Source organism: Palaemon carinicauda, chromosome 8 (assembly GCF_036898095.1).
Source record: "Palaemon carinicauda isolate YSFRI2023 chromosome 8, ASM3689809v2, whole genome shotgun sequence".
NCBI classification, from domain to species: Eukaryota; Metazoa; Arthropoda; class Malacostraca; order Decapoda; family Palaemonidae; genus Palaemon; species Palaemon carinicauda.
In genome coordinates this window covers 98842593-98868967 of record NC_090732.1, presented here as the reverse complement: position 1 = coordinate 98868967, position 26375 = coordinate 98842593, and the positions used below count along the sequence as shown (strand labels likewise).

The 26375-nt window shown below is 38.2% G+C and overlaps 1 protein-coding gene across 10 annotated transcripts in view; it reads right to left on the bottom strand.

Annotated features, from left to right (window-relative positions):
* The window catches only part of LOC137645814 (uncharacterized), a 605492-nt gene that overhangs the window by 12254 nt on the left and 566863 nt on the right, over nt 1-26375 (bottom strand). For all 10 annotated transcript variants that reach the window (XM_068378775.1, XM_068378771.1, XM_068378777.1 and 7 more), the window contains 2 exons: nt 15681-15872; nt 10587-10756 (listed from right to left, as the gene is read on the bottom strand). In XM_068378775.1, the coding sequence (XP_068234876.1) occupies nt 10587-10756; nt 15681-15872 (362 nt within the window). The remainder of the gene's footprint in view (nt 1-10586; nt 10757-15680; nt 15873-26375) is intronic.

Genomic DNA, 26375 nt, shown 5'->3' with positions numbered 1-26375 from the left:
TTACAGAAGACAAAATATGTCTTCACAGCCATGCCCTTCGGGCTAAACATAGCCCCAAGGAAATTCACGAAACTTGCAGACAGACGTACAACAGCTACGCTTAGAAGGCATTCAGGTAGCAGCATACCTGGACGACTAGCTGGTGTGGGCAGCATCCAAGACTGCTTGTCTGTAGGCAGCCACGAAGGTGATCCAGTTCCTGGACCATCTGGCTTCAAGATCAACTATAAGAAGTCTCGTCTCTCTCCAGCTCAAGAGTTTCAATGGTTGGGAATCCATTGGAACTTGCAGTCACACCGCCTCTCCATTCCACCGAAAAAGAGGAGAGAGATCGCGGGTTCTGTCAAGAGACCACTGAAATCCAACAAGATTTCAAGATGCCTCTCCAGTTCGCAGCAGTAACAGACCCAGTGCTGAGAGCACAACTAAAGGATGCGTCAGGAGTCTGGAGAAGATACGCATCAAACGCTCGAAGTGATCAACAAAGATCAACACCGACCTTGCTGCGATCGCTTCTGAGGCCGTGGTCAAAGGTCAAGAGTCTAGCAAGGTCAATTCCCTTATAATCACCTCAACCGTCAGTAGTCATCCACACGGATGCCTCACCGGAAGGATGGGGTGGTCATTCCCATCAAATAAAGTACAAGGCAGTTCAAGACCTTTTGCATCAACATTCTGGAAGCCATGGCAGTCTTCCTGACGTTGAAGAAACTATCCCCTTACAGATCAACCACAAACAAGTTGGTCTTGGACAGCGAGGTGATAGTGAAATGTCTGAACCGACAAGGCTCGAGATCGCCCTACATCAATCACGTGATGTTAACCATCTTACACTTGGCAAGAAAAAAAAGATGGTACTTATCAGCAGTTCACCTACAAGGGTTCCACAATGTGACGGCGGACGCTCTATCCAGGGGAAAGCCGATAGAGTCAGAATGGTCCCTAGACGCAGACTCATTCTCCTTCATCTTGGAAAAAGTCCCAGAACTGCAGATCGACCTCTTCGCAACGAGCGACAACAAGAAACTACCTCGATATGTAGCCCCATACGAGGACCCTCGGGCAGAAGCGATGGACGCCATGTCCCTCGATTGGAACAGATGGAATCATATCTATCTGTTCCCTCCAACAAAAATCCTGCTGAAGGTCCTCAACAAACTGAGATCCTTTAAATGGACAGCAGCAGTAGTGGCCCCCAAATGGCCCAAGAGCAATTGGTTCCCTCTAGTCATAGAACTGAGGCTGAGGCTGTTTCCTCTACCGAAGCCAGATCTATCCCAACTGGTTCAGAAGTCGACTGTCTACGCTTCATCATTGAGAATCCAAAACCTACATCTCATGATTTTCTCGCCTTAGCAGCCAAGAAAAGGTTCGGGATCTCAAAAGACAACATCGACTTTTTAGAAGAATACAAGACAAAGTCAACCAGAAGAAAATATGAATAGTCTTGGAAGAAGTGGATCTCATTTGTCAAGGCCGGCAAAAATCTCGATAGACTTCTGCCTGTCCTTCTTCATTCACCTTCATGAACAAGGCCTAGCCTCCACCACGATAACTTTGTGTAAGTCAGCTTTGACTAGACCTCTTCTCTATGCCTTCCAGGTGGACCTGTCGAACAAAATCTTCAATAAGATTCTGAAAGCATGCACTAGACTTAAACCAGCAACCCCTCCAAAGCCCATATCATGGTCCTTGGACAAAGTCTTGCACTACACTTCGAACTTGAACAACAAAGATTGTTCCCTAAAGGATCTAACACAAAAAGTGATATTTTTGTTCCCTATAGCCTCAGGGGCTAGAGTTGGTGAAATAGTGGCCCTATCAAGAGACTAGGGCCATATTCAGTTCACAGAAGAGGGAAAACTGAATCTTTTTCCCGATCCTACCTTTCTCGCCAAAAACAAGCTTCCCACAAAAAGGTGGGGTCCTTGGAGAATCTGCCCTCTGAAGGAAGATGTCTCTCTATGTCCAGTAGAGTGTCTTAAGGTCTATCTACGAAGAACTTCAGAATTCAAGGAAGGACAGCTCTTCATAGGCAAAACCTCAGGATCAAACTTATCCCTTAAACAACTGAGGGCAAAACTCACCTACTTTATTCGCCGAGCGGATACTGACAGTACATCCGCAGGTCACGATCCTAGAAAAATTGCTTCCTCGCTGAACTTCTTTCAGCATATGGACTTTGATAGACTCCACTCATATACGGGTTGGAAATCCTCTAGAGTCTTTTATAAACATTACGCGAATGCGATGAACAGTAAACTGTTTGGGACTTAACAGTATAAAGGGTGAACTGGTATTAGCACCTTTGAGTGTAATACCTTCTAATGAGAATCACTATGGTGATACTAGGACTGTTCTATATAGGTATAGAATCTAACCAATAACACCAGTGCCGTGTGAACATTCGTACACAGTGTTAAAACATATCCAACATCTGAGTGAAATCAAATTGATAATTTCACAATAATGAGTGGCAACTACATTTTACTAATATATATTTCTTCCCATACAGGTCACAAATATATATATTTATTGATGTTGATTATGTAAAAGATTCTATTTATGATGCATTCGTTGTTGTATTTATTTTTGTCCATACAAATAAATACATGAAATGTATTTGCGTCTTATTCACCTTACATGAAACCGAATAAATTTTCCAGTCTTTTATTTTCCTTGAAATAAAAATACCTGTACTTGATAATATACCTCTGTAAGAACAACCTGGTAATAACTAAAGTTCCACGTTGTTCCTACAAATACTACCTTGACGCTTTATAGTCAGTATCGACTTATTCCCTGCAGGGGGCAGGACGCCCAAGTTAGTTCTAAACTTAGTGGATATGACAAATAACGGTAATGTCATATATACATTTGGTCTGGGAGACCAGATAAGAATCTTAGTCAAGGTAAAGGCACTTATACAAACCCACAGATATAGTACTTTCAAGTAATTCTCTGGTAAACTTCCATCAGGACGACATGGCTGAGCCCAAAAAACGGATTTTGAGCAAAGCGAAAAATCTATTTTTGGGTGATATGGCCATGTTGTCCTGATGGACCCTCCCTCCTTTCAAAAAAGGAATATACTGTGCAGTACATCTATGTAACAAGTCCCCACCCGAAACTACTCTATCTGCGGCTATCCATGCTTAATTGCAACAAGGAATAGTTCACCGGGGTGGTACTGGGAGGGGATCCACCGGGTAACCTTGATAACGGCTCCCCTTCATTCTCGCCACTCTTCCCCCTCAAAGCGAAAACTTTATTCGGGGTGAAGATTGCTATGTGTCGTATCAAGAAATACGTCCCCTGATATTATGCGATATCCTTAAGAGTTATATTAAGGATACTCGTGCCAGGAGTTAGAATTCTGGAGACCTAAGGTCAATTCTCTGGGAGTATTACTGTCGCCAAAGATCCTTTAGAAAGCTGCCTAAAGGAACCTTCCATCAGAACAACATGGCCATATCACCCAGAAATAGATTTTTCGCTTTGTTCAAAATCCGTTTTGTATACTGTATAACCTTTTCTCAAGTTTAATTGTCTTCTATTCTGGTCTTTATCCTGGTACTTTCATGTCTACTTTTTTCTTCCTAACTGTTCCATTCTTCCCATCACATGCTGAAATCATCTCAGGCCTTGGTATCTCATGTCTGTCATTTAGCCTCTGAACTCTATATCAATTAACAACATAATTTGCAATAACAACCCTACATTCACTTGTCTTGTTGTTTCAATATTTTACAATCACACCTCTTCAAAGTCTCCTTCATTTTCTTTAAATAGCCAGGCTCCACTGCATAGATGATAAATACATGCCTTGAACATTACTGGGATTTGTCTAGTCACCAATACAATACAGTGCTATAATTTCAAGTACAGTAGTCAAGCAATTTCTTCATAATCTTGGGTACTTTTTCTTCTAGATTTTTTTTACAATCAAATATGTTGCATCATCGTGGAATTTAAGGTAGGTAATAAAATAATTACTTGTATTCTATAAATTATAAAATTTCCTCCATTTATGGTCGTCAAAAGCATAGTTTTAATTATGGTGATTTTCAGCCATAAGTTCAAAGATCCACACTTGGATTCCCTCATGGTAACTGTCAACCATCTGTGTTTTTTTTTTTATTCAACTGTGCACTATCTTCAACATTTCCAAGTCCTCTTTCTCTGATTCAGAGAATTGGGTCTGGTAACTGCTTGAACCTTGTATACACCAACTCCCCTGGCGTTATAACAAGTAAGGTTGGCTCTCCAGTCGGGACATCTGATCATGCCTTGATTGCATTAGTAGTGAAGACTGAACAGCCTGTCACTGATGTATCATACTCATGTAAAATTTATATGAAATCTCAAGTAGACTGGAATGGGATTTTGCATGATCTTTGGGGTTTGAATTGGTCACAATTATATAGTAGTGTTGATCCTGTTGTCCCTTTGAATTCAGAATCTAGTCAACATCTTGGTTCAATGATGATTGTAGACGTGCTTAATTGGAGAAGCAGGAGGCGTATCACCTTTAGAAGGGTAATAGATCAGCTTTGACCTGGAATAACTATACTCAGCTTAGAGCTTTTGCTAGAGTTTATGCTTCAACTGAAAAGCAATACAATTTAACCATAAAAGAAACCCTTTCTGGTACAATCCAGGAACATAAGTGGTGGACTACCCTTAAATCTGCACTCTTAGATGCAACAGTTCCTCCTTTACTTGAACCAGATGGCTCAGTCACTCTCTGTCCAAAGGAAAAGGCAATCCTTTTGGCTGACGTGTTTAACAGTAAACAGAGTAATGAGAAACTCGAACTTCCTCATTCCTGTCTTCCTGAGGCTAAACTAAATAGTTTAACTTTTTGATCTCATGAAATTAAATCTCTGTTGATGGACCTTGATGCTTGTGGAGGTGTAGACCTAAATAGTATTTTTCCTTTTTTTTTTTAAAGACTGCAGATTTCTTAGCTCCAAAGTTAGCTGTTATTTTGCACAAGTTAGCAAGAAGATGAGCTTTTAGCACTTGTTGGAGAATTGGTAATATAACTCCACTATGTAAAGGTGTTTGTGGTAGCTCAAGTCCAGCTGATTACCACCCAGTTTCTATAACTCCCATATTATCTAAAGTTTTTTAACGTTTCTCAGCAAAACGTCTTAATAGGTTTGCTGAAGGTGAACATCTATTCCCTAGTTTGCAATTTGGTTTTCGTAAAGGCTTTGGAACACGTGATACCATTCTTACAATCTCCAATGCTGTACAGAAATCCCTTGATTGTGGTTAGGAAGTTCGTATGATTGGCCTTGATTTTAGTGCTGCCTTTGACCGTGTTATTCATGAGGCCCATGTTTTCAAACTCAAACAGATTTAATTGAGTTAAAAATCAAAATATAGAGAGAGAGATATGGAGTCTTTTGACTGGCCAGACAGTACTACATTGGATCTTTCTCTCTGGTTACGTTTCTTTCCCTTTGCCTACACAGACACCGAATAGTCTGGCCAATTCTTTACAGATTTTCTTCTGTCCCCATACACCTGAAAACACTGAGATTACCAAACAATTATTTTTCTCCCAAGGGGTTAACTGCTGCACTGTAATTGTTCAGTGGCTACTTTCCTCTAGGTAAGGGTAGAAGAGGCTCTTTAGCTATGGTAAGCAACTCTTCTAGGAGAAGAACACTCCAAAATCAAACCATTGTTCTCTAGTCTTGGGTATTGCCATAGCCTCTGTACCATGGTCTTCCACTATCTTGGGTTAGAGTTCTCTTGCTTGAGGGTACACAAGGGCACACTGTTCTATCTAGTTTCTCTTCCTCTTGTTTTGTTAAAGTTTTTATAGTTTATGAAGGAAATATTTATTTCAATATTTTTACTGTTCTTAGAATATTTTATTTTTCCTTGTATCCTTTCCTCACTGGGCTATTTTCCCTGTTGGGGCCCTGGGCTTATAGCATCCTTGCTTTTCCAACTAGGGTTGTACTTAGCACTTAATAATAATAATAATAATAATAATAATAATAATAATAATAATAATAATAATAATAATAATATAACATGTTGGTGCCGATGTAATATTCATTATGAAGATATTTCGACCATGAAAATTAATAAACGTTATGTGCGCATAAACGTAATATGGTAGTGTGAGCTTAAGATCAGCTGATTCCGTAAATTACATAGAACAAAGGTAATAGTTGATTATTGAATGCTTCAGAAATTAAAAAAATAAAATATAAACAAAACATGCTTTAATAAATCACAGATAAACACATTAATTTCTAATGCAATTTTTGGGCTCGAGCCATGTCATCCTTCATCCATATGGAAGTTCCCTTCGGCAGCTTCCTACTGTATAATATTTCTGCGGGTGATATTACAAGGGAATTACCGTCAGGTATCACAGGGTTCTAACCCTCGGAACGACTATCCTAAGATATAGTGTATAATCAGGGACGTATCCGTAGATAACCATAGATATCTGCACCCCAAACAAACTTAACCCAGTCTAGGAATCTAAGGAGGAGGATAGGTGAAGAGCTGTTACATATCCTTTACCTTCATAGTACTGTACTGTTCATCTCTGATAAACTCATTCCTTTGATCGCAGCTTACGTACATAGAAAGTATTGAAAAGGGGTAGTAAAAATGTTTGAATGGGTAAGTTGCTATTTGCCTTGGCCCTAATGGAATTATTCTTATGTTTTGAAATATGCGATTTTCCATTTGGGCGAGGCCATGGAACGACCATTCGCTCAAAAATCTATTTTTGGGCTCAAGCCATGTCGTCCTGATGGAAGGTTCCTAATAGTAGCTTCCTAAGGGATATATGTACTACAGTGATATTCCCAGAGAATTTTACCTTTAGGTCTCCAGAATTCTAACTCCTGGCGCGAATATCCTTAAATTTTCTCTCAAGGATATCGCATAATATCAGGGGACGTATTTTTGACTCGCCACATCGCAATCTGCGCCCCAAATATCGTTTACGCTTTGAGGGGAAAAGTGGCAGAATTAGAAGGTTACCCTAGTGCCCATACTACTATTGAGTATCACAACAGTGCCATATCCAAGATGGCGGACATTCCTAATTCTGTAGCGATTTCGCACGGTGGTGTTCCCTGTTGATCTGACCTTTTCGATTGATTTACAAGGATTATTATGCAATCTCCAGCAAATTCTCGCATAATTGGGGACCCTACTGTATATATGATCAGCACCCAAGCTCCATCTCTACCCCCAGGGAGGGCCAGGCAATGGCTGCTGATAACTCAGCATGTAGAACTAATGTCTCTCCCAAATCCCCCTTCCTTAGCTCACAAGGATGGTGAGGTTGGAGTTACTAAAGAAACTATCAAGCTTGAGCTGGACCCGAACCCCAGTAAAGCGATCACCAAGCAAGGACGTTTCCAATTGGTCACATCAACCCATTTGCACAACTCGAGTGAATGAGTCTTAATGACCATTTTGATACTTCAGCTGCCCCAGTTTACTCTCATGAACATAGTCTTTCTGCTGTTTTCATGTGTTTGCTTTTTCATAATTTTAATAAAGAAGCCGAGAGCAATAAACACATCAAGTAACAGAAGATGTCATCCTTTAGCATGAAAAGGAACTGGAGTCATGGTTCAAGAATCAGCAATTGAAGAGGTGGAATTTATAACCCGGTTATTATACCACAGTTTGGGTAATATTGATGCTATTACTTTAGTTTTTCAAAGAGGAAAACTCAAGTTACACTGAGAAAGTTTGGAAGCTCATAACTCACAACCATAATTTTCCTCAGGTAATTTATTCAACCTCTGTTATCTATTATCCTATTCTAAAAATAAATATATCATTAAGTAGGAAAAAAATATTCAGCCAGAACACTTTTTTTTAACGGGTAAATTTTTTCTTGTATGAAAACTTTTTAAAACTTTTGAAAATTCTTTTTTAAAATTCATAGAAAAAAATACTAAAAATTTTCAAATTACGTTTGGACAAAAAATAGTAATGTATAACAAAGTCATTATAATACGATTATCTTAACAATTGGTGTGATATTTTTTTAAATACTGTTATACAAATTTTTAAAATAAAAAATCAAATTTTATTACAACAATTACTCTGAATGACAAAATTTTAGTATGAACAAACATATGTATATCTAAAACATACAGTGTGTGGAAATTATGAATTTTGAAGGAAATTTTAATACATGGCAGCTGGTCCCCCTATATGAAATCATTAGATAGATTATAGTTGGAAATACTTATCAAAAGGGGAATAAGGATAATACAGAATAAGGAAGAGTATAATAAATAAACTAGACTGAAATTAACAGTACAAATCCATGAATAACAGAAAATATGGAAAAATGAGAGAAACCTTTTAGCCTTTGAGTCAATGTTTTCTTTACTTGAAACATTACTTTACAGCAGATTACTCAGTGAAGAGTGATGTAATGGTGCACTATTCATAAATTTTGCCCAGTACTACTATCTTAGCGGCCACAGTTATTTTAATTTTAAGTATATATTCTTTTTATAATGGTATCAATAGTTCAAACAGTAGATGGTTGAGTCAGTCAATAAGGAAGTTTTACTGTAATTATATGGCCTAAAGCAAATCCTCATAACAGATTTCTAACCCTTTGGATAAAAACCAGCATGGCCTGCCATACGCACTTTGACTTCCCAGTCTCAGATGTACTTTTTGTTCAATGATTTTAACAATATTTACTGTTCTGTTGGCCACTTGGCAAGGTATAGGGTTATCTTATGTTATAAAGTATTTTGGTGATGCAGTTTCTATAAATAGCTCCAAAATTAGCTCATGCCATCCTCCTCCATAATTATTTTGGTAGAGGTTATATCTTTCTAAATGCATTCCACAACATTCATTTAAATCCACTGCCAGGATGTGTTGGGTAAAGAGTATTTGCACCCATACCTAAGAGTTGCCTTAGGTAAAGTGTCACATGGATGACTTCTTCAATCCTTTTGTATACATCATTATGCATTCCAATACAGATGCTGAATTACAGCCTCAGGGGAACATTAATTACGGTTTTAAGGATTAAGTAGGGTATGCGCTTACTAATGCATACCAATATCCATGTAATTTTCAAGCAGACTCTTCCCCCTAAAAGATAAATCTTCTTTATCTCAGCTATTGCTGCCCTCAAGATTATCAATCAATATTTCTGCTACAAATGAGCCAAATTCAGGACCTCCAAAAGACATCTTACTCACTGAAGGCACCGTAACTGCTTACCCTTGATGAAATTATGCTACTAAAGGACTATTTTGATGTTGAAAAAAATGTGACTGGTTTGTGGTGCTCTAATTCAGTTGCCAAAGTAGAATTTTCAGTTCTAAGGATGAGTACTGTATCATTCATGACTATTACTAATTAGTACCAACATTTACTGTACACTGATTATTTAACTACAAGTACACACAAGGGTCTTTACAAATATTAAAGTTGATGGGAACTACAATGATAGAATTATGATGAAATTATGGAGAAATGTTTTGTCAAATTTGCAATAACCACCACCTGAAATAGCTTAACTGATGACTGCTGGAACTTAGCCCTCTCACCTTGATAAGAGTAACTTCTTGCAATTATCCAAAAAGAATACATGTTCTGTGTCTGAATGAATGTAACTGATCATATATCATATTAGTGGTAGCCCAATAGATAAGAAATGATATTTTCAAACAAATAACCAGATACATAAGGTAAGTGAAAATACTGTACTTGGTAATTGCGAGTCAAATGTAGAAAATCAGTGCACAGTTAAAGACCCTCGTATATTGCATAAGCAAAATTCTGTGTTATTCTCTTATTCTTTGACACTTGTTATATTTATACAGGTACTGTATGTATATATTCAAGCAAAAGCAATATAACATTGTTATTATTACAGAATACTTATGTCGGGTGATAAGCTATTTCATGTGGATTTGCCACATTTTAGAATGCCATGGATAATGAAGGGACACATATCAGGACAAAATTTAAAATTTTGAGTATAAGAAGTTAACATAAATTTTGTATTTATTTATGAAAATTATAAAAGGCTACTTACACAAATTTTTTTTAATATTTTCAATCAAAAAAATAAATTACAGTATACTTTAGTACTGTATATACTTATGGCCAAAAATACAGACAATTAAAAAGGGTTAATTTTCATAAACATTCCTTACATGAAAGGAACTTTTTGATGAACACTTCCTAAACAAGCAAAAGTAATTAACAGAGCAGATACACCACATAAATTATTTGTGCTCTACTACAAATATTGACTTATTACCAGTAATAAGGTATAGTTACAGGTGTCCTGGCAAAAAATATGATCTTATAAACATTTAACCTACATAATTTTTACAAGGCATACTTAAGGAGCTGCAGATAGAATTAATTGAAGTTCCAGATGATAATATATTAAAATTTGTTCAACAAACCTAGAAATATTTGGCTTCTATTCAGCAGATGACTAAACATAAAAAACATTTCCCAAAATACTGTACAATGCAATTAGGTTTCCTGCAAATTTCAGTGACCAAACTGTTACTCAGTACTTATAATCCACTGACCTGAGTAAAAAAAGTCAGTTGGCAGTGAGCCACGTCTGTGAAGGGTGAAAGGTGTAGCAACTCTTGGAGTTGGTAGGGCCCCAGGAGTACCAGGAGTCATTCCACCAGAAGACTGGGAACACATGTCGACTTCATCTTGTAAAAGAGAGCTTCCACTCTCCAAATGTGACCTAAGAAGAATCCAATATTGCACTTCAATTTCTGTGCTAAATTGAAACATTAAGACAGACATTAAATTGGACTGTTTTTTTTATATAAAAAAAGGCAACAATACTGTATATAGATGAAGAATTCAAAAAGTGTATCACTAGCAGGGTTATTAAGGAATGATCCTGCAAAATTTATGGGAATTTATTTGAACTGTAATTTACGTTATTTGCTAAAATTCTGTGAATCAACAAATTTGTAAATAAACAAATTGTAAGAATCCAACTTTTAATAATAACATTTATTACAGTACTTCTATACTCGCCTGATGTTCATATTACATCTCTATGGTAGCTTGGTTTTATCAACATATACCCCTAAAAGTGAAAAATGTCAATTTTTTTCCTTTCAATAGATAATCTAGTTGTCAATGGCAAACGTGATGAGTAGGCATGCCACAGAACCTATGTCTTTTGAGACTTAATAATAAAATCTATTAATTCTATACTCACCTAATGTTCTTATTGCTTCTCTAGGGAAGCTTGATTTTATCAACATTTACCCTTAAAACTAAAAACTTCCCATTTTCTTTCCTTTCAATAGATTAAGGCCTATAATAAAGTAATGAGACAATCTAGTGGTCAATGGCAAGAAGCGATGAGTGGGCATGCCACAGAACCTACTGTATGTCAGTCATGAAGTCGAAACTACTCCCTATTCTCTTGGCACCGCAATTCAGTGGGTAGAAGGTTGGCATGTACTGTATATGAACATCAGGCAAGTATAGAAATAAATATTACTAAAATTCCATTTATTTCTATTAACCTCCCTTGATGTTCATATTACTGATTCCATTCTGATGGATGTGAGTTATCTACCAGTGAAGGAAAGCAATAGGTCATTTATAGTTCTAATATATGTCTAGGGTCAGAAGACATTTTAACGGCAGGTTTTTCTCCAACAAATACTTTTTGAATGCCGGACCAAAGCACAGATTAACTCATTCTATGAAGAAATGTCCCGTAACCCAAGCCTCGGGAATTGCGTGCCACATGACAACATTTTTCTTTCAAGATCCTTGGGCTCTTGAAAGCACGTGGGTTCTCTGAGTGGTACACCAGCAGTTGCTGGACCTTACAGTCACTGCTGGCATTCGCACACAAGGCAAGAGTCAGTCAATACTTCATGGGTTTATGGCCTGGCAGTTTCTTCTCCTCTGCTGTGATGTATGTCCTCCTGGGCATCATCTTCTAACAGGCCAGTTTCATCAGTTGAAGACTTGTTGGGGGATGTAGCCTTCTTCAGCAACCAGTGAGGCAAAACGTTCGGTGTACTCCTTCGCGGCTTTCGCTTTGGAACTTGCAGCTTCTCCATGCCTCCCAACCGAGTGGATCCTAGTTCTCTGTTTGAAGTTATCAAACCAGCCACGACTGACTTTGAAGGTCTCCAGTGACGTCAATGTCTCCCCACTCTCAGCTGCTTCCCTGTTTCAAGTCTTCGTAGATTGCGCTGGCCTTTTCACAGATGATTGCCTCAGTCACGATATTTCCCACCAACTGCTTCCCCTTAATCCACAACAACAGAAGCCGCTCCATATCATCATTTACGTCGCTACGTAGCTTCGACACGATGGTTATGCCTTTCAAAGGCTTTGTGCTCTTAATAGTATCCTTATGTTTGAGAATGTACTTCTCCAGTAATGCTGGGCCACCTCAGACACTTGTACACCACTCATGGTTTTTGATAATTTCACGTTTCACCTGAATCATCATCATGCACTTTTTCTTATCACTGCCCTAGTTTCCACTCTCTTGCTTTGGACCTATGACTATTGAGTTAATTTTCCATAAATTAATGTTAAAAACACGTAAATAATGCAAACTGTACGGGCAATGCTCGGAGATGTGTTCAGACGTCGGAGATCATGCAGAATGAACGAGCGTTGAGGCCTCGGGAGCAGTTCCCACGCACTCGGCCACCTAGCGTCAGCATCTTTAAGCAAAATCGTATCTCAAGTTTTTGCTCGTATCTCAATGCAAAAATTTGCTCGGCGGCTTGCTCGTATTTCAAATTGCTCATATGATGGGATGCTCATACCTCAAGGTATTACTGTACAGTTGGCCCTCATTAATTGCAGGATCTTGCTTCGCGGTTTCAGTTTTTCGTGGCCAAGAAAAATGCAATACCTATTAATTAAAGATTCTCATAAAAATCACAATAAAATTCAAACTGCTACGCGCCACTATCTATCTTTACACCCAGCTGGTCCTAGCTCTCTCTGTACAGTGTATATCCATTTACTGTGGTAAAAAATACAGCTATATTTGAAATAAACCGGATTTTGATTAAACTGGTGTTTCACTTAACTGTATCCAATAATAATGCATGTAATATTGACATTTTAGTATCATATTTATAATAAAAAACATAGCGAGTTATAATCTCATGCATTGTTTACATTCAAATCAGATGATCAACCCTACGTAGTCTGTCGTCAACCTCAATTTTTGGAACGAATAACTCCCTTATTATTAAGGCCTGCTACCGAAGGATATTTCATATTTACTAAAAAATTTACTTGAAATCCCACAGATCAGGGCAAAACTTTCTGTAATGTGATAAAAGAGGGGATTTCAAGGAAAGGACCGTCATAACATTCTTCGATGAGATCTTTGAGTCCAGTTGACAACTCTTCTGAAACATCTACTAGAGCGGAATCCTGACATTCTACCAGTATATGAAAGAAATTCCTTGGTGACAATTCCAAGGCTATCGAGGCTATTAGCTTAAGGTGGAAACTTGGGTATCCCTAGAAAATGACTGATACCCACTTGAGCAATTACTTTATCAATTCTGTATACATTTAAAATAGGACATACAATAGGGGAAGAAATCAATTAATATTTCTGCACCTCAGAGGATGTCCCCATCATGGAGGCACATACTTGTTCTCTTCTCTTAATCACAAAATACACAAAAGCTGCTACAGCCTCAGAAGTCCCATCTAAAACAGCTTTATCTAAACAAGTCAAATATCCAAAACTGAATTCAAATTATGAAGACCTGTCAATTTCTTTTTACTAACACTACTAGAAATAACTTCTATTATAGAATCTACAAAAGAGAGTATTTCAAGAAAACTTCTTTATTACCCTCAAACAGCATTTCTTTAGTAAATCAGCTTGCAAACCCTTCATTCCAAGATTTTACCATATTAGCATTAATGAAGGGGTCAAGGCAGGAAATTAAATCATAATCTAGAACGAAATTAAGTAACTGACTGGTCTTGTGCAATTCAGAATGTTTTTGGGGTACTATACAAGAAGGCAATAAAACTAAATTAAAACCATAATTAACAGCCTTTCTTTGTATTTGAGATAATAATTTATCAATTATCCAAAATGAAATGGAAGCATTGAGGTCTATAAATTGTCCTGAAAGTAAGTAATAAACAACTTTTGGATATTTTTCAGCTATAAGTCTTCGTAAGGTTTAAAAGGCAGATACCTCATCATATTCTGGCTCTTCCTCTGTACTTTCTTTATCTAAATCTTCCTGTTCAGAAGGATGAACTAAGACATTACTTATTGGTTTTCTTGTTTGTTTACACTTTTATCCAGGATCTGCTGTGTACTAGGTTTTTCAAGAGACTCTTTTTGGCAGTTGAAGTCCTAGTCCCTACAATTATCCCTTTAGAGTTAATCTGTAATAAGCTCGTGGCAAAGCTTATAAGCAACTGATAGGCACTGGATTCCAAAACATGATACAACCGATTACCTTTAGACAGAAACGTTTTATTTCTAAGGGAATCAAACAATATACCATGCCATACACAAATACTGTATGAAGTTGCTTTGGAACACTTAATTCAGAGTGGAGGCGTATTAAGATCCAAGCTATCAACTCAATCTTCTGCCTCGCAATCTAGTCTGAAAGAACGGCGTGATGGTTTTCCAGCAGAAGGATCTCAAGTAAATAAATAATTTGAAACACTGTGAAAGGATCTTGAATCTCTAATGCGGTGTACACCATCAACTTAAGAAATCAGGATAGGTTTTGAAATAGGGTAGATTACTTCAAAATACTGCCTTAACTGAAGACTCGTTGACCTGAGATTTCACAAAAGAAACCAAAAGTAGAGAACTTTTGCAGCTCATCACTATCAAAACTTGAATGTTAAATGCTGTATTGGAGTTCGGTGCTGTTGTGTCGTTATCATCATCATCCCCACTATAATCACATTGCTTTGTTTTCTCTGGATTTTCCCCTAAACCATAAGCAAGTTTCCTTTTGCATTTTAAACTTTTATCATCCCCACCATAATCACATAGCATTGTTTCCTCTGGATTTTCCCTTGAACTAAAAGCAAGGTTCCTTTTGCAATTCAAACTTTTCATTTGGTTGGCAACCATAGAAACATACTTTACCATAAAAGTAAAAGCCAGTCCTTCACAGTCCTCATAACAATTACCGGGTATTTAAATCACAATACCGTCCCTGACATGAAACCCAAAGTCAATGCAGATCTTGACCACCCACAAACAATTCCCTTGAACAATCTAAGCAGAATTTACTCCCAAATTCAGAAGACATCTTTAAATCCACTAAAAAACCTAAACTGAATAATCTGCAGTAAGGGGCTGCAGTCAAACTGAATTCAAAAGTGACTAAAAAGAAAAAGTTTTGTAGCATGCCCAAGCATTGCTTCTAGCCATTAACCACTAAATTTTTTCATAACTTTACTAAGTCTATTGAAAAGAAAGAATATTGGAATATTTTAAGTTTTGGGTGTAAATGCTGACAATACCAAGCTTTCATAAAGAAGCAATAATGTCAGGGGAGGATCATAAAAAAAACAATTACGGACTGTACTGGGGTCTTGATATCCATGCAAATGAATATAAATTCATAAATTAACCAAATATTTACTAATGTATGAAAAATTACCTCCATAACCCAGCAAGAAGTTCCAAACTTCCAGATCCTCTATGACGATAAGAAAAAGATGATGGAATGCCGATATTAGACGAACCTCCTCCACAAAGCCCGTGGCCACCACAAGCAGTAGAAAGAGACGGGAGTGCTCTAGCCACTAATGATGGTAGCATTTCTAATCCACCTGAGCCACGACGGCTATACCTGGTTAAAATAGAAATTTTACAAGTGTCTTATAAAACCAACAAGTGCATAGCAGTTTTAATATAAAAACATTTTTAGTAAAAGTAAATAAACATTCACAGTAGCATAGCTAATGAATTTTTTTCTTAAAATATACAAATATGATCAAGTAATAGTCTGAAGCATAAAAAAGAAAAGTACTGTAAATGTATCCATCAAAAAGTAATTATTTGTAATATAGTTCAAATAACCACAGGAGTTTTACACTTAAAGTAACTCCTAAACTTTTCCCTAGACTAACCTCCATCTCAATCTTCAATGTTGGGTAAACCTTTTATAGTTCACAAAGGTGTTGAAATTTTGCCAAAAAAAAAAAAAAATAAATAAATAAAAAAAAGGAAGGGGTTAACAGTCAATGAAATCTGGCAACCATAATAAAATCCTCAATAGGCTGTAAGCTGATCAATTACTACATATTCACAATAGCATGGCTAAAAAAAATCAGGTTTTGCAATCTTTGCATTACTACATGTATAAAAACTAAAATCTTCAACAATATTGCACAAAGCGTACTGAAACATTTTGCAACTTTTAACTATCGTGTGGAAACAAAAAATTAAGAAATTAGCTTTGAATAAAGATATGAGTCAGCCTGTGAACACCAAATGGGAAAAATATTACAAAACTTGACAGAATTAAGTGGAAAAAAATATCAGAAGAAACAGATATTCTTCCCCGATTTCCTCAATGCTAGAATGCATACAATTTTTGTATATCTAAAGAGATTGACTAAATATATTTCTCAACAGTAAACTGGCAGTAAAAAAATATACCTAAAAATTTCAATGAGCTGTGTGTAACACAAAGGTCACTGGGTTTTATTTAGGTTTCAACTTTGTCTTATTATTTGTATCATCTACTAATTTTGGGAAAATCTCTGAAAAAGAATTATCAACCATACTGCAGGTCTATAACCTGGAGTTAGGATTGATGTAACTAAATTAGAGTAGCATAATTTTCATAAGCAACTATCCTATTTTCTAAACCAAACCACATGTTAGGAACACAGTTAAACAAAAGATGGCCTATAGCAAAAAAATAGAATTAAACAAAAGATAGCCTAAAACAGTGTCCATCAATGACTGCATTTTGCAATCTATTAGTAAAAACTTCACTTAACACTAACAAATGTACCTTACACTTCCATCTGTATGAATTGGATAACTATAGCTTTGTGATTAACACAGTGGGAAAAAAGAAGAAACACTATAATATAGACTAATAAAATTCTATATGACCAGAATCTTTAGATTTCTGTACAACACTTGAAGGTTAAAAGAAGTGCATCACACATACCCAAACTCTTGAGAAAGTCAAACTGTAAGTCAGGAAGTTCATAATTTTCAGAATATACTTTAACAAAATTTGCAAAGAAAAGAAAACTTAAATATTATGGGGGCTATAGAAATTGGTCAGTTATTAGCAGGATATGATTTGCCAGTCGCTTATTAACCAACTTCTAGCTAACTTGAGAAAAACAACAGATAACTCATGAGCAAGGTACAGCCTACAGTAGACAACCTTTGAGCAAGGTATTGTGGTGCATTGTTCTAATGCTTGAATCAGCAGGATGAATACATTAATAGTAAATCTGTTTCAGATATTTTAGGGGAATGGTGTTGATGTAGATGCCCTTGTTGGGATTTGACTATATATATATATATATATATATATATATATATATATATATATATATATATATATATATATATATATATATATATATATATATATATATATATATATATATATATATATATATATATATATAATATATATATATATATATATATATATATATATATATATATATATATATATATATATATATATATATATATATATATATATATATATATATATATATTAATATATATATATATATATATATATATATATATATATATATTAACATATATATATATATATATATTAACATATATATATATATATATATTAATATATATATATATATATATATATATATATATATATATATATATATATATATATATATATATATATATATATATATATATATATATATATATATATATATATATATATATATATATATATATATATATATATATATATATATATATATATATATATATATATATATATATATATATATATATATATAGGGATTTTGAGCAAAGCAAAAAATTTATTTTTGGGTGATATCGCTATGTCGTCCTGATGGAAGGTTCCTTTAGGTAGCTTTCTAAGGAATATTTGGCCACGTTGATACTCCCAGAGAATTGACCACAGGTCTCCAGAATTCCAACTCCTGGCGCGAGTATCCTTAATATAACTTTTAAGGATATCGCATAATATCAGGGAACGTATTTCTTGATATGACACATAGCAATCTTCACCCCGAATAGAGTTTTCGCCTTGAGGAGGAAGAGTGGCAAGTTTGAAGGGGAACTGATATCAAGGTTACCCAGTGGATCCCCTCCCCGTACTACTATGGCGTAACTATTCCTTGTTGCATTTAAGCAAAGATAGCCACAGATAGAGTAGTTTCGGGTGGGGTCTTTTGTTACATAGTTGTATACTCCTTTTCGAAAGAAGGGAGGGTCCATCAGGACGACATGGCCATATCACCCAAAAATAGATTTTTTGCTTTGCTCAAAATCCGTTTTTTGGGCTCAGCCATGTCGTCCTGATGGAAGTATACCAGAGAATTACTTGAAAGTACTATATCTGTGGATTTGTATAAGTGCCTTTACTTTGAATGAGTTCCTTATATGGTCTCCTAGACCTATATACAGGTATATGACATTAATGTTATTTGTCATATCCACTAAGCTTGGAACTAGCTTAGGTCTTCCTGCCCTTGCAGGGAAAGTGTCAACTTCGATTATAAGGATTCAAAGTTTGTATCTCCATAGGGACGGACGATAAATCTCAGAGATTACCTTTTATCCCTTGGAAATCTGTACTCTGATTTTAAGTTGGGCCCTTCTAGGGTTGTGGGCAGATTCTCCAAGGATCCCACCTTTTGGTGGGCAACTCGTGTTTTGGTGAGAAAGTAGGATCGGGAAAAGGATTCAGTTCTCCCTCTTCTGTGAACTGAATATGGCCTGTATCCCTGATAGGCCAATATTTCTCTCACTCTAGCCCCTGAGGCTATTGCGAACAGAAAATTGAGTTTCCTTGTTAGCTCTTCTAGAGTACAATCCTCATTGTTCAGGTTCGAAGTATAGTGCAAGACTTGACCAACGCCCATGTAATGGGCTTTGGATGGGTTGTCGGCTTGGGTCTAGTGCATGCTTTGGTACCTTAAAAGGGGTTCGCTTATGAGGTTCATCTCAAAAAAGTATAGAAGAGATCTAGTCAGGGCCAACTTACAGGTGGTTATTGTAGTGGAAGTCAGGCCTTGTCCAAGTAGGTAAAAGCAGAAAGGGAGACAGAAACCTGTTGAAATTTCTGTTGATCCCCTTGTTTTCACGGGGGTTACCCCTTCCTTTCAAGACAATCCGCATTGTCTCCTGGTTGGAATTGACTTGTACACTACAATGAAGTCGGCCACAATCTTCGAGATCACAACCTTTGTTTGCTGTTAAGGCGAAAAAATCATGAGATACAGGTTGTGGGTTCTCGCGGATGAAATGTAACAGCCGACTTCTGCACCAATTTGGATAAAACTGGGTCCAGAAGAGGACTTTTAGCAGGAAATTGGTTGGTGGAAACAGATAAATTCGATTCCATCCATTCCAGGCGAGAGACATGACATCTATTGCTTCCGCTTAAGGTTCTCGTAAGGGGCTACATAACGAGGTAGTATCTTGTTGTCACTCGTTGTGAAGAGGTCGATCTGCAGTTCTGGGACTTAATCGAAAATAAAGGAGAATGAATCTGCGTCTAGGAACCATTCTGTTTCTATCGGCTTTCGCCCGGATAGAGCATCCGCCGTCACATCGCGGAACCTTTGAAGGTGAACTGCTTGATAAGTGACATCTTCTCTTCCTTGCCAAGCGGAAGATGGCTAACATCACGTGGTTGATGTGAGGTGAGCATATTACTATCACCTCATTGTTGAGAGCCAATCTGACTTGGACTGTTCTGTGAGGGGATAGTCTCCTCAACGTCAGGAAGACTGTCATAGCCTCCAAGATGTTGATACGTATCACCACTGATGTTTGTGGTGGTTGCAAGAAAATTGTCTGTGCTAGGCTCTTATTCGTTGACCACAGCCTTAATGGCGTGTGTAATCGAGTCGGTATCAACCTTGTTGATCTCTTTGAGCGTTTGATGCGTATCTTCTCCAGACTCCTGGCGCATCCTTCGGCTGTGCTTCTAGCATCGGGTCTGTCACTAATGCAAACCGGAGAGAGCCCAGCACTCTTTCCTGTTGGTTATTTTGAAATCCTCTTGTGTTGGATTAGTCTCTTGACAGATGCCGCTTTTTCTCTCCTCTTCTTTGATAGAATGGAGAGGTGGTGTGACTGTAAGTTCCCATGGATTCTTAACCATTGAAACTTGTGAGCTGGAGAAAGGTGAGACTTCTAGCGATTGATCTTGGGACAAAGGTGTTCAAAAGACTGGATCACCTTTCCGGCCGCTTGAAGACAAGTAGCCTTGGATGCTGCCCGCACCCACCAATCGACCAGTTATGCTACTACCTGTACTCCTTCGGAGCATAGGTGCTTGACGATCGTGTCCGTTAGCTTTGCGAATACCTTTGGGGCTACGTTCAGTCCAAAGAGCATGGCTGCGAAGACAAATTTTGTCTTCTGAAGCCTGAATCCTAGGTAAGAGGAGAGGGGGCGACTGACTAGTAGGTGCCAGTAAGCAACTGCTAGGTCTATTGAGACTGTATACACCCCCTTTTTGGTAGAAGAGTCCTTATGTGTTGCACTGTAAGCATCCAGAACTTGTTCTCAATAAACTTGTTCTCGATGAACTTGTTGAGTGAAGACAAGTCTAGAATGACTCTGGGTTTGTCCAAGTCTTTCTTGGGAATGCAAAACAGCCTTCCTGAATTTATATGGACTTCGCTTGCCTCATTACCCTCTTGTTCAAGAGTTTTGAAGTACGTTCTTCCAATAAGGGGGAAGTGTTGGAAGAATTTGTTAAGGTAGATTTTTTGTCCCATTTCCAACCAAGTCCATTCGTAATTTGGCTGTGGACCCAGGGATCAAAGGTCTAATGATCCCGACAGTGGAAAAGTCTACCTCCTACCTGGAACCTCTCATTGTTCAGAGGTTCCTGAGGATATGTTTCCGTGACCACGTCCTCCTCCACCCTTGTGGGATTTCCGGAGGATCCTCTTTTGGGGCCCTTACCTTTGTAGGGCCGAAAAGTGGTCGAGTGCCTTTCAAAGCCTGGATTAAATACAAGTACCTGGTTACCAGCTGATGAGAGACCATCTGGAGGGTGGTTTACAGCTGAACTACCATTTGAGGCACTGTGGCCATGGTCATGTTCGGAAATTGTGCAGTTCTAATGATGATTTCCTCTTTGAAGACATGCCCCACTTTTGGAGCCGGTTCCTACTATCTGTGGTGGGTTTGGTAATGACTTCTTGGACCACATCCTGTGGGAAAAGGTCTAGGCACCAGATACATGATGAAATCAGTTTTCTGGGGCATTATCAAAGTCCTGGACACATTTCTAAGCAGTTCTGATGAGACAAGGAGGCGATAAGACTATCTTTCATCCCCTGTTCCCTTCTCAAAGGATGGTTTGGCAACTTTGGAAGGTTTGTATTTCTCTAGGGTTGGGTAGGGTTTTTCCTCTTTGACTGCTCTCATGACACAGCCTAAGGCTTTCCCCGAAAGGGGGAAGGTTCAGGAGGAAGGAGCAATGAAGGTTGAAGCTCTTCAAGGGGATTGGACCCCAACTTCTAGGAGAGATAAAGCTTCCCATTCAACATGGGCATGTGTTCCGTCTACCTCCAGGGGTTGATTCAGAGCAGTGAGGGAGGTCAGATATTTTAAGGGACTTAGTGGAGTCCCTGGAAGCGCCAGGGCGTTTCCTTCCCTGTACCTCTCTCTTCATCTCTTTGAGATCTTGCTTATTCTCCTCTCGTTCCTTCCGGAACAGTGTCAGCGTCTGCTGAATTGGCTCTAGGAGCGTTTCCCTCCAGCTGACCTGTCTAGCCAGTTGGGGAGTTGTGGCTGAAGAAGTTGAGGGCATAAAATGATATGCCGGCACAGTGAGCTGAGGAACCTTGGTCCCCGTCAAACAGATCCTTCTTCCTCCGTGGGTGGTTGAACCACTTCTTATTTAGGGCCTTCTAGCAGTGAGTCCTGTCCGGTGTCCATGGACACCTCTGACATCCTATCTTGGTGGATGTTTAGGCTTTGCAGTGTCTATTGATATCCGTGTCCACTGTCCGTTGGATAGGGGGATGCTGGACCTGTGCCTGAGGCACAAACGTATTCGACTGAGCCTTAGGGAACCGTAGGCACTACAAAGATTTGTAAGGTAGGTAAAGTTTTGGAGAGTTCTTCTAGAAGCCTCATACTCACCTTTGGTGGGTTTCCCTTGCTGTATTTTTTATAAAGCCGTCGGTCAGCAAGGTCAGGCGATCGCAGCGACCCTTTGGGTCCCAGAACCTCAGGATCCAGTTACGATGCAGCAGGGGCATAAAACCTGTACATCGTATGCCAACAAAGTCCTTACTCTTGTGGTTGCTGAATACAATAGTACACTTCGTCATTGGCTCCTCCTGTAAGGGAGAAAAAGGGTGAATGGGTACTAGATTGTTTATATCATTGATATAATAAATGTTTAAAATACGGGTCCCAGCACCTTAGGGATCCGGGTGCGATGCAGCAGGGGGCATGAGACCTGCACATCTTGTGGCCACAAAAGTTCCTACTTTTTTGGTTGCAGAACAGGGCTGCAAACTTCACCTTAGCTTCTTCTTGTAAGGAAAGAAAGAGTGAAATGAGTATAGGGTAATTTATCTCACTGATAAATATACACATGTATAAATAGTATGCTTTACTGTTATTATCACAGCTTAGGATAGTAAGGTACAAAAGAAGTAGAAAAGACACATATCTGTGTTTCCCCTCCAGGCAATTGCTCTGACCTACAATATTAATATTTTTATTTTCCTTCTTAGGAAAATTACAGAGTGGAATAACTCTCGTACGTAGAGTCAGAGTCAGTGGATACTAACACTAACTCCACCACTTGTAAAATATTAATATTGATAAGTAATCATTGGTGTTCTGATGATCTAGGATTCATCAGAATGTTGAAGGAATACTTCCCCTCAACATTTTTTAAAACGGTCTCAGCAATGGACTGTGAAAGGATACACAGAGTATGTTGGAAATTTCATACTACTGTATCATTATAAACTGTAGTTTTCTAACTGCTGTATTGTTATACTGCAGGAATACTGGCTACTGTATTGTCTAATACTGTAGTTTTGCTGGTATGCTACCGGGTTAAGCTAGTACCATGGCGGCACTAGCTGACATAGAGAGAAAAAGAATGGAAAGAAGGACTACCATAATACTATAGTTTAGTACAATAATTAGGGTTGTAGGGACTAGTCTCTACTGCCTTCTTTCCAGAATGAGGATTCAAATGGAAGGGGAGGAATACATTGATTCTAGCTTCCATCCAGCCACAATTTCTGTTGCCGGCTGTACTGCCAGTTACAGGGTTTGTGGATGGCAGTCCAAGAGAGGACTGAAGAATAATCAAAACCATAATGGGTTTCCCACCGGCAGCCGTCAGGGCCGGCTCAACCTTTCCTGGAGCTTAGCTTCCGTTAGGGAGATGGTCGAATCGGCATCCTAACTACCTATGTAGGACCCCGGCCAGTAACCCAGTCAGCCCAGCAAGCAGGGCCATTGTAGAATACCGGCCACAGGAATTGTGATGGCTAGGCTGTCACTAGAGGCGAGAAGGAGAAGGGGAAGGGAAAGGGTCTTATATTTTACAGAGAAAGGTGGCGGCAGGTATGCCTCCTACTTTTGGCTGTAAGTCAAGGAAACATGGTTTCCTATACCAGCGCCGTCTTGGGCGGCAGAGGAATAACAATTCCCCGGCCTGAGACATTGCCGGATATAAGACATGTCTTCTATTCTACAAAGGAGAAAGGTTGCGGCAATTATACCACCCACTTTCAGTTGTGGACTAGTGAAGCCGAACTTCCTATGCCGGCAACGATGTAACTGGCAGGGGAATGACTATTCCCCTATCGGTACCGTTGCCGGCAACAAGACAGAATACCCTGAGTTACTGTTGTATTCCAAAGCCGGGATACTCGCCGGCAAAGAAGATTGACAAAAAACACTATCCAAGTCAAGCTGGAGTACACTACTCAATGGCGATGACAGAAGATAGGGTTGTCGCCAGGGTTGGCGGCACTCAGGGGGAAGGAAGGAAGCCTAACTTCCTATGCTGGCAACGATGTAACCGGCAGGGGAATGACTACTTCCCCCGCCGGCAATGATGTAACTGGCAGGGGAATGACTATTCCCCTATCGTTATCGTTGTCGGCAACAAGACAGGATACCCCAAGTTCCAGTTGTATTTCAAAGCCGGGATACTCGCCGGCAAAGAAGATTGACAGAAAAACACTATCCAAGTCTTGCCGGAGTACACTACCCGATGGCGATGACAGAAGATAAGGTTGTTGCCGGGGCTGGCGGCACCCAGGCCTAAGGAAGGGTTTAACCTCATTTCTCTAAAAGAGAAGCGTATCGAATTATAATAATAATTCTAGGAGATATTTATCTCCGACTGAATTAATAAAACGATAAAAGAGGTTAAACAGGGAATAACGTTACTAAAGTAAACTAAGACGAGTTAGGTTAACCTAATCAGAGTTGGGATCTCGTCTACGCTATTACCACCGAGAGGCCCTCGTCAACGATAGAAATGTTATTAGTTAAAGGAAAAATAGGAAGGAAGGGTTTATCCTCATTTCTCTAAAAGAGAAGCGTATCAAATTATACTAATAATTCTAGGAGATATTTATCTCCGACTGCATTAATAAAAACGATACAAGAGGTTAAACGGGGAATAACGTTACTAAAGTTTACTAAAACGAGTTAGGCTAACCTAACCCGAGTCAGGATCTCGGCTACGCTAATACCACCGAGGCCCTATCACGTTTAATAGGAAGAGGAAATATTACATGTGTAAAGCTTATCTTCACTAGTATAATTTCGCCTAAATAGCTAGAACTTCTTTATAGCTAATTACCGGGAACGTTGTACTACTAACTAAATAAAGCATTTATGTGTACGACAGCGGTCTAAAATGGCCGCCTCCAGGGATGGCAGTGCACCGCTTAACACACTTAAATTATGTTAATTTAAATGTGAGAAGGAAACCAAAAATTATACATAGGAAAGATTAAATACTCAACTTTCCAGAGGATGAAGATGCTGGAGATTGCATAGTAATATTCCTTAAAAACAGTAACAACACCGAGAGCAAGTGGGAGAAACACCTGCTTAAATGGCTACTATTAAAGGAATGGTTTCGCCATAGTAGTACGGGAAGGGGATGCACCGGGTAACCTTGATATCGGCTCCCCTTCAAACTCGCCACTCTTCCCCCTTAAGGAGAAAACTCCTATTCGAGGTGAAGATTGCTATGTGTCATATCAAGAAATACGTACCCTGATATTATGCGATATCCTTAAAAGTTATATTAAGGATACTTGCATCAGGAGTTAGAATTCTGGAGACCTGTGGTCAATTTTCTGGGAGTATCACCGTAGCTAAATATCCCTTAGAAAGCTACCTAAAGGAACCTTCCATCAGGACGACATGGCTGGGCTCAAATATATATATATATATATATATATATATATATATATATATATATATATATATATATATATATATATATATATATATATATATATATATATATAATATATCTCATCATCATCATCTCCTACGCCTATTAATGCAAAGGGCCTCGGTTAGATTTTGCCAGTCGACTCTATCTGGAGCTTTTAATTCAATATTCTCCAATCATCATCATCTACTTCCAACTCTTCTAGTGCCTTGTGGAGCCCAGTTGAAAGTTTGGTGAGCTAATCTCTCTTGGGGAGTGTGAAGAGCATGACCAAACCATCTCCATATACGCCTCATCATGATCTCATCCACATAAGGCACTCGGGTAATCTCTCTTATAGTTTCATTTCTAATCCTGTAATGCCATTCAACTCCCAATATTCTTCTGAGGGCTTTGTTCTCAAATCTACAAATTCTATTGGATATTGTTTCATTGTCATGCGACCGATCTCACTAAACTGATATACAGTCTGATTTTTAAATGTAATTTCAGACGATTTGATTTACAAATTTTACTTAACCTAGCCATTGTCTAATTTGCTTTGTTCAATCTTTCAATAAATTCAAATTCTAAAAATCCTGTATTAGAGACCAGTTCCAAAATATTCAAATGATTCCACCCCAATAATCCTTTCTTCTTCCAAGGATATTTCAGCTTCCACTGTATATT